General features: G+C 44.4%; 1 protein-coding gene across 2 annotated transcripts; it reads right to left on the bottom strand.

The window, feature by feature from the left end:
* Selenok (selenoprotein K) lies at positions 1 to 6,528 on the bottom strand. Of its 2 annotated transcripts, XM_021182082.2 has the most exons (5): positions 6,360 to 6,528; positions 4,788 to 4,878; positions 3,068 to 3,151; positions 1,508 to 1,594; positions 1 to 534 (listed from the first exon to the last, which is right to left on the bottom strand). In XM_021182082.2, the coding sequence occupies exons 1-4, from the start codon at positions 6,376 to 6,378 to the stop codon at positions 1,513 to 1,515; spliced, it is 276 nt and encodes a 91-aa protein (XP_021037741.1). In that variant the 5' UTR covers positions 6,379 to 6,528; the 3' UTR covers positions 1 to 534; positions 1,508 to 1,512. The 2 variants fall into 2 exon arrangements, with proteins under 2 accessions (XP_021037741.1, XP_021037740.1); XM_021182081.2 differs by lacking the exon at positions 1 to 534 and having other exon boundaries at positions 1,504 to 1,594; positions 6,360 to 6,527.
* Positions 6,529 to 9,774: the final 3,246 nt, after the last annotated feature.

Below are 9,774 nucleotides of genomic sequence, written 5' to 3'. Positions count from 1 at the left end.
TAATTATGTCTTGGTTTATTTATAAATGAGAGCAAAGTAACAGTGAGCAGTATTTCAAAAGCTGAGAAAAGGCAAAATTAACAGAACTATATACACTGGAGAAGGGGGTTGATGGCTTGGAAAAGCCAGACAAAACCAAAACCAATCAAACAAAATCAACCAAACAAAACTCCAGGACTAAATACATGGCCTTTATTTCTTCCAGATCAAAGATTTTGGGTATGATCATATAAAGATGAACAATCAAGTTTTGCAACCTAGAAATATTTACTTCTTAAAACTATATTAATACTTTAGTAAACTATACAAAAAAAGATAAGGAGACAAACATGTACATTTATAGAACTGCGTATCAGTCAGGCCAGATCCTGCAGAGGGAATTCCCAGCATGACCTCATTCATCTGTGAGGACACAGAGCAATCCTTGTTTGGACATACACCATCTTCTCCTGCACGAGCCGCTCTTCACCGCTTGATGGCTTCCTTCTACACGTGTGTATGTCTAGTTGTCTGCTTCTCAGAGCAGACATTTACCTAAAAGAGGTTAACAGAATTAGCTCCTGCTTATTAAACTGGATCTCTCTCTCTCTCTTCCTCTCTCTCTCTCTCTCTGGCATGTGTATATCAGCATTAAATTCTTGAGGGGTAGAAACAGTGAAGAGAGCTGGCCATGAAGCCAAGGACGTCCAAGGAGGTAAAACAAATCTTTTCTCAACTGATATTTTAATAATAAAGTCAATAAACTTCCAAGAATTAAGATATATCTGGGGCTGGAGAGATGGCTCAGCGGTTAAGAGCACTGACTGCTCTCCCCGAGGTCCTGAGTTCAAATCCTAGCAACCACATGGTGGATCACAAACATCCATAATGATGCCCTCTTCCAGAGTGTCTAAAGACAGCTACAGTGTACTTACATATAATAAATAAATAAATCTTAAAAAAAGATATATCTCTCTAAATAATAAAATATGCAATTTCTAAAGAGATGACTCAGCAGCTAAGAACACTTCCTACTCTTGCAGAGAACAAGAGTTGGATTCTAAGCACCCATCTTAGGTGGCTCACAACTGCTGGCAACTAGAGTTCCAGGAGGATTTGACTTGTTCTGACCTGCATGGGCACCCATACCCACAAGCAGACACAGACACACACACACACACACCCCTAAGTCAAAATAAAATCTTAAAATGCCACTTGCAGATCCAGTGCCCTCTTCTGGTCTCTTCCTTGCCTCCACCCTTCCAACATACACAGTACATTTACATTCATGTAAGCAAAACACTCATACACATAAAACAAACAAACAAAGTCAGTTGGTGGTGGTGGGGGACACTTTTAATCCCAGTACTCAGGAGGCATAGGTAGGCCAATCTTAAGTTTAGGCCAACCTGGTTCAGGGATTAACAGGAAAATCCAGTCTCAAAAAACTCCTCACCAAAAACATGACTTCTGTTTTTCTAAACAAAATATTCCTAAGGAGGCAAAGTCATTTCAGATTTTAACTTACCTTCCTCATCCACCAGCCATTGGAGGAGGGCTGGGGCCACGAAGGTGACTGATCCTACCCATTCTTCGTGGAGGGTTTCCTGGTGGCCTAATAAAAAAGGAAGTTAGCATCTACTGTTTAGTAAACCCAGCTTCAGTTGGGTCTCTTTTTTTTGAGAGTGTCTTGCTATGTAGTGTTGCCTAGCCTGAATTTTCTATATAGATCAGACCTTGAACTCAGATTCTGCCTACCTCTGTATCCTAACAGCTGGTTTTAAAGGTATACACCACCATTCCTGGCCAATTGGTTCCTTTTATTAAGCATTCAACCACACCTTTTTCAATAAACACAGGAAAATGAGCACGGTAACCTATAATGGTTATCTCAGCTCTAGGGAGGCCAAGGAAGAAAGATTATCACAAGTTTAAGGTCAGCTTAGGATATGTAGCCAGGACTGAGCCAACAGCGCTACAAAGTCAACCCTATCTCAAAAAACGAACAAGTCACACAACCCTAAGAGTCTTAAAATAGCAACTACCATGCAGGTTAGCAAGTGGAAAAAAAGAAAAGGAAGTACACGGAGAAGTTTTAAACACGTGGCCAGACTGAGCCGGGCCATGGCCATGTGAGGACAGCAGGGTGGAGAGAGAAGTCACTGACCAAGGGGGAAAGCCTGGACCACGAGAGTAAAGGGCAGAGCAAAGAGGCCAAGTAACCAAAATGTTTGGATTATATGACATTTAGGGTATGGGAGGTATGCTAGCCATACCCTGTAACAAGTATGGGACTGAAGGCTGCAGGGAGAACCTGGTGGCTGGTGTCTGCTTTGATATTTCAACTAGTACCTCAGGTAGCCATCTGTCTCAGGTCTGAAACCTAACAGTTGATCAGATGGAACCTCAACTGAGCAACTGCCTCCATCATCAGAGCGGCCGACAGGGCGTGTGTGTGTGTGTGTGGTGTACTTTGACTGCTAGCTGCTGAGAGCCCACTGTGGATGGTGCCAGCCCAGGCTGTATAACAAAGGTAGCTGAGCAAGCCTGGCGAAGGAAGCCAAAAGCAGCTGTCCTCCACGGTCTCTGCTTCAGGACCTGCTTTGACTTCCCTAGGTGATGCACTGTAACAAGACTTTCCTTGCCCAAGTAGCTTGTGATCAGTGCTGGATCACAACAGCAGAGAAGCAAACTCTAGTCAGGAATCAAAACTGCAAACACTCAGCGTGTGGGCTGTAGCTCCTCCTCCTAAGTAAACCCAAGCCCAGGGCAGGGCTGGTGCCATTTCTCATCTCAACTGGTCGCTGGCGGCTGAGTCCAGATTGCGCTGTGAAGTCTCTAGATTTGAATGGTGCTCATTAGTTTTCAGCCTATAGTTTAGCTTTCCTGTGGTAAATTTTAAAGTTAAAATTTAAAAATTTTATAGTTCTGCTAATTTGACTGTTTATCAGAAAAAGCAACTTGACTTTTAGTTTGTAGTAACTTGTTAAGTTTGTGAAATGAGATTTTCATTGCTACAGGTTCAACTCTATCTAAAACAAGATGAAGACGAAGGAGAAACATCATCAGTAGGAAAGGCTCTCCCTACCCTCTTCCATCGTCATATCTGGAATCAGAGGAGCTCCCGTAGCCTCTTCTTTTCTTCACATCTTGCTGAAGCAGAGTTTTGAAACTGAAACAAAGGGGCAGAAAACAACAGAGTCTCACTTCTGACACCAGTGTCAAGCATACTGCCATGGTTCTCCAATCTCTGAAAGACGGTGACTAACCCAACTTATTAGCTTAAGCCTCCGGTTCCTGATGCCAGCTGGACAAACCTACCTAGCATACGCATATGTCTAAAACAGGGCGTGCCGTGCTCTATACCAAGCCACCTGCCCCTGCAATTCTCCTCTGCTAGTGACACCTGTAGACAGTGCGAGACCAGAGTCCTCGTCAGTGTCATTCCTCCTCTTAGGTGTCAGCATAACCTATTTTTACAGTATCATACCGTCATCAGCCCCACCCCAACTAACTTATTCTGTTTTTAACAGTGTCTTACGTTCACCATGCCTGCAATTCCTCTGCCTATAGCCTACCTGACATCACCTCGCAGAGGGAACAGATACGGGTATTATAGTCAGAGGCACAGAACTACTCAGAATGTCAGAAAATGCAATTTCCTTTTTTCCCCCTAAAGACAAGGTTTTACTATGTGTGACGCCTAGCTGGCCATAAATCCCGCCTGACTGAATTCTGAAACTGGGATTAACAGTGTATGCCAACCATTCTTAGCCCAGTTTTCTAACTTCTTAGATGGAGGGGTTAAACTAAGGCAAAACAGTAAACAATATAGGTAAAATTTGCAAAAGTAATTAAATTTTGCACTGGTAACTGTGAAGTCAGGGCCTTGTCCCTCCTTGGGTAACTTCCTCTAGTGTGCACTTTCCACAGTGGCACTCATCCACTATATCTGCAATATGAAGACTGAGATTATACTGAATATACTAAATTACACTGACTATGAAAACTGACAGTACTAATATACTTGTCTTACTTAGGGTTACTATTGCTGTGATGAAACACCATGACCCAAAGCAAGCTGGAGAGCAAAGGGGTTCACCTGACTTACAGTTCCACAATCAGAGTCCATCACTGAAGGAAGTGAGGACAAGAACTCAATCAGGGCAGGAACCTGGAGGCAGGAGCTGATGCTGAAGGGGTGCTGCTTCCTGCCTTTCTCCCCACAGAACCCAGGGGTGTCCCCATCCACAATGGGCTGGGCCTTCCCACACCGATCACTAAGTAAAAATGTCCTACAGGCTTGCCTCTAGCCTGATCTTATGGAGGCATTTTCTCAATTGAGGTTCCTATTTTCAGTAATTCTAACTTGTGTCAAGTTGACATAAAACTTGCCAGCCCAATACTCAATGAAAGGAGGACGTATCCTTCTCGATCTACTCATGACTTTCCAAACATGAGACATTCAAATATTTACTCAATTCAGGGTAAGTAAGATCTGGTAGTAACTGCCTGGTAATTTAGGTAACATAGCACGTAATGGTCAAACACCACCCCTCATCTAATACAGAACTGCTTAAAATGCCTGAGAAGTTGACTTTTTTTTTTCTTTCTATTATTAACTAACTCTTCATTAAGAGTTCAGAACCAGGAATGGTGGCACATTCTTGTAATTTCAACACTTAGGAGGCTAAGGCGGGGTGACTACAATGACTTCCAGACCAGCTTAGACTCTCTATAACACTAAACCAGCTATGAGACTAAATAGCAACACTTGGTCTCAATTAAAGAAATGCTTTTATACTTACAAGAAAACCACAAATTCTGCTATTCCCCAGAAGAAGTCTGTTAGGAAAGACACTCTCCATGGGGACTGATTCCTGTTGTCCAACACCTGACCTACAGAATTAAAGAAACTGAGGTAAGTGCCACAAGTCCACAACTCGGCGCTGTCTTTAATCAGCGGAGCAACACCAATGAGTTCAGCTTTTGACTTGTTGACTTCTTCAAGCCAGTCAACATCAGAGGTCCACTGTGAGTGCAGTCAAACTCTGGGATCTAGAGTTCACTCCTGTGTTAGATGCCTATTTTCAGTACGTAATTCTCGGAGGCAAACTCATTCTAGGCATCTCTTTGCCATCTCCTTCTCACTGGTAAAATGCACACAACATTTTAGTGGCCAGATGGATGCAGCAGAACACTGATCACTTTTGAGTACATAGCTGTATGAGCTAGTGACCTAAATTGCAAATAACAGAATCTGCGAGCGCTCGAAACTGAAGGTGGAATGTTGATGCTTCCTGTAGTGCCCATCACACCACCTATCCCAAAGCTTTGTAATCAGGAGGTGAAATCCTGAAAAGCCGAGAAATTCAAAGTGCTCTCAGCCCTAAGACTTCTGCTAATCGCCCTACTCTCTGGAGATACACAGATGAATCTGATACAACCACACCTATTTCCAGGGCCCCAAGACAGTCATGTAGAAATGCGCCAAGGAGTCTCACCTAAGTCACACAGGTGGGCAGATGGTTCTGGCACTGATACGACCTTCTCAGGCTGTATTTTTTTCTTTTTCAGTAATTGGAGACTTGCTTCCCAAGTTCTTTCAAACTGGGTAAAGTCTTGGGCTTAGGACTAGTTACACTCTTAGGGGAGAAAAATCTGTCACAACTTTTGTATTGCCTGGAGTGGTGGTGCTTGCCTTTAATTTAATCCCACTACTCCGGAGTCAGAGGCAGGAGGATCTTTGGGAGTTAGTGGCCACCTTAATGTACACAGTGAGTTACAGGACAGACAAATCTACAAAGTGAGACCCTGTCTCCAAATTTTATTTATTTTTTTCATATTCTTGCTAGTTCTGCATCACCACCATCGCCATCATTATTGTACGCATTATAGAGGCAGTATGGTAGGTAATACTGGAGCCAACCTGAGTTCAATTTAACCTAAATTTCATACTGCCTTTGTGGTCTTGAGCGAGCTAGACAATCTATCTATGTCTCAGTCTGCATCCGAAAAACAGGGATAGAAATACACCATCTGAGTAGAACAGTTACAAGGATGAAAGAGATGCTAGGCAAAGAACGCTGCTCTAGCGGCCCAAACAAGCGCGTTGTATCCGGACCGGGTTAGCGTCTCTGTCATTCCCGGGTTAAGGACACCCGCGCCCGTGATCACTATCGCAAACCCACAATCGGAAAATTGGCTGTACCAGGAGGCTTCAGGGTCCCCCAGCGGCACCCGGGGACCTTCTGGGCTGCGCCTCGGTCCCACCGCCTCCGCTTCCCACTCCTTCCGGCCACTGGTGTGGGGGAGGCCGCCCCAAGCTCCGGACCCGGCGAGCCAGGACAGAAGCGGCCCAGGGTAAGGCTCTCACTCACCATTCGAGATGTAAACCATCTTCCCTCCGGTTGCCTGCTTCCTAGCGACAGAGAAGACCGGACGCCCCTGTTGTCGCCGTACCTAGCCTCCCGCCCCGCCCTGTACGTCACAGGCCACTGACAGACCCAAGTCAGGCTAGAGGTGGGTCGAGCCCATTGGCTGCTGGGAGACAACTCCTGACTGGAGGTTCCGCCCAGTCACACAAGTAACTTCCGCTGGCGTGGATACTGCCTGAGTCAGGAGACCGGATATGACGTCTAGGAGAAACATTGTTTGAGGGTCCTCCCCCACCCCTCACTTGGTTCCGGTTTGACCGAGAGTCATTGAAGCCACAGCACTGCCGACCGGAAGTCGCTTGCTAGTTGGCAGACACGCGCAGGGTTCGGGTCCGAGGTGGCTCGAAGGGCTTGGAGGGCGGAACGTTCCTCAGCTTTCCAGATGTGTTGCTGTCTTCTGGAGTGGCAGGGAGAGGCTCTGAGGCGGGGTCTGGGACATGAAGAGCTTTAACCATCAGATTTTGCTGAACTCACTATTAAGTCCCTCTGGACCGTATTCCATTTAAGCCAGTTATTTCTGCTCTCATTTTGTTTTGCTTTTTTGAAACAGGACTCACTCTGTATTTCTGGCTCGGAGCTGGCCCTAAACACAAAGATCTGCCTGCCTCTGCCTCCCTAGCGCAGGGATGAAATTCAAGCCTCACCACACCCAGCTGGCTTTTGTTTTTGTCTTTTATCTTGTTTTTGTTTGTTTTTGAGATGGGATCTGTGTATCCCAGGCTGCCCTGGAACTCACTTTGTAGACCAGGCCTATACCAGTACTCATGTGGCATAGGCAGGTGGATCTGTATAAGTTCAAGGAGTGGAATTTGTTGTTTTTCGAGACTGTTTCTCTGTGTAGCCCTGGCTGCCCTGTAGCTAGCTCCGTAGAGCAGGCTGGTCTTGAACTCAGAGATCCACCTGTCTCTTGCCTCCCAAGTGCTGGGACTAAAGGCATAACCAACACCCAGCTAAGAAGTGGCATTTTTAATAGCTGTAGAGACACAACTAGGGAAAATCAAATGAACTTCAGAATGACAATTTCTTCTGCTTGTCAGTATTGTAGACGTGACATATGCGTTAGAAGGCAGGTCTTGTCCTTAGTGAAAGACTCATATTTAATTTTATAAAGTGCTAGACAAGTTGAAGAAGAACTTTCTTTCATCTCTTGTCAGTGACAGAAAGAATGAGGTTATGGAGACCTGACAGCATCCAGTAAATTTGGAGAAAATTCCTTGCTGCCCCTGTTGTGTTTCCTTTGTGGTGCGGGGAGTGGGGGTGAGGAGAGGGGAAGGGAGGAATGAGTGTGTGGAGTCAGTACAGAAAGGGAGAGTTGGGTGTTTCCCACCTTATTGGACTGGCTAGGGAGCTCTGGCCATCTGCCTGTCTCATCCTCCAGAATAGGTCTGAGTTGTGTACAACCACTGTTGGCATTTACATGACTGCTGGGGATTCTAAAATTCAGGCCCTCATGTCTGTGTAGCAGTCCCTTTACCCACCGAGCTCTCCTCCCAACCTGGGTCCGTGATTTTTCTCAAGGGCTTTTCTAGTCCTGAGCTAAACCATTGATGTCTCTCACTCTCTGTGCTCTCTTTTCCTTCTAACTGAAATCCCTGGTTATACTTTTGTCAGACTGCAACAAGAATGATTTATTTAAAAAAACAAACAAACAAACTTTGTTTTGCTTAAAACCCTTTAGACACTAAAATTTAGTGATCCCCTATTGCCCTTACAAACTAGGTCCTTTTCAGTATCCACTGATATAGCCTGACCTGTTCACTTGATTTTAGCTTCTGTTACACATTCCCACCCAAAACATACTCTGGATATATATATATATATATATATATATATATATATATATATATATATATATCTTTACAGTTTTGTGAGTGCCCTAAGTCTTTTCATCTCCCTGAACGTGCACATAGCTATTCCTGTAACAGGTTAACTGACTCACTGACAGTTCCCCATTCTTTCCCCTTCAGTTGTCAGCCCGAGTGTCATCATTTGAGTGTCTCTCCTTGATTCCTCATCTCTGGTCAGTTTATTCATAGTCCCTATCACAACATGGAATTACTAACCTGATTATTTAGTGTTGTTACTCTTCCTTAATAAACTGCTAAGGGATCAGGAACCTCATCCGCCTGGTACCCTCGTACAAGGGGTGGTGGTGCACACTTGTAAGTCGAGCAGTTTGGAAGGCTTAGGCTGCAGTCCTGTAAGTTGAGGTCAGTTTGAGTTACATAGCAAGTTCCCGTCCAGCAGGCGTTACACAGTGAGACCTTGTCTCAACAAACAAACAGCACCAGTAGCCACACAAGGAAGGGAGAAAATCCCGGATCTCAGGCCAGTTACTTCCTCTTCATTCCTCTTTAGATTTTATTCCTGCACCTTAATGCAGTGATTTCCCAACAAACTATCCCTAGCCTCCCTGTGTTTCAACCTGTGTTACTTCTGGCTGCCAGTTCAATACAGCCTCACCAATCTGCTCATTAGCCTTTTAGCCACCACCTTCCACATAACGCCCTGGTTAGCTATGGGAGGTTCCTTTGATACCACTTAGATTATTCTCTCTGGTTTCTAGTTCCTCAATAGACCCGTTGTTTTCCTGAATTCTTGCTTATGTGCACAGTTTCTCCTAAGGAGAACGTTCTCTACCTGTTAAAACTTTAATTCAGGGCTGGAGAGATGGCTCGGCATTCAAAACACTGCTCTTCGTGGATTCAGTTCTCCTAAGGTTTTCCTCAACTTGCAAAGCCTTTCACAATTTCTCACTTATATTTGATGGGCATATGTCTGGCTTTGAAGAATTAATTAAACTTAGATTTATTTATCTGCTTCTGACTGCAGAGCAATGAATGCAGGTCCAGCTGCCTAAATCTCCTGAGGTGGGCGCCCCTCACTCTGATAGACAGGGTCCTGGAAATGTCAGTCAAACAAGCCCCTCCTTTAGCGTTTGTCACACTCGAGGTAAGTAATTTATACAAGTTTGGTTACTAAAAGAGAAACAACTACTCCAGTGGTAATTTGTAACCTTTTATATCCATCTAGCTCTCCCAGTGACCAATGCAAACTGTAATAGTGATAAATGGAATGCACTGGGCTCAGTTTTCACAGTAAGACCACCAGAGATGGAAGGATTGATTGCCTCTCAGGAGCACTAATTAATCATTAATTTTTGTTGTTGTTTTGTTCTGTAGTCTTCAAACCAAGTGTGATGGAGCAAGCATGTAACCCCAGCTAAACTGAATCCTTTGTTTCATTTCAAATGGGACATACAGGCAGACATGGGTTGCAGTATGAGCCCCTGTTTTTGTTTTTTGTTTTTTTTTTGATTTTTAATATTTTTATTACATATTTTCCTCAATTACATTTC

The sequence above is a fragment of the Mus caroli genome, chromosome 14 (genome assembly GCF_900094665.2).
Source record: "Mus caroli chromosome 14, CAROLI_EIJ_v1.1, whole genome shotgun sequence".
In the NCBI taxonomy this organism is placed as follows: domain Eukaryota; kingdom Metazoa; phylum Chordata; class Mammalia; order Rodentia; family Muridae; genus Mus; species Mus caroli.
This window is presented reverse-complemented; position numbering and strand designations above follow the sequence as displayed.

Coding starts and splice junctions, on each gene's coding strand:
- Selenok (XM_021182082.2), bottom strand. Junction 3,152..4,787: donor GCAGAATTTGTGGTTTTCTT/GTAAGTATAAAA, acceptor CCTTTGTTTCAG/TTTCAAAACTCTGCTTCAGC. Junction 1,595..3,067: donor AGATATGACGATGGAAGAGG/GTAGGGAGAGCC, acceptor CTTTTTTATTAG/GCCACCAGGAAACCCTCCAC.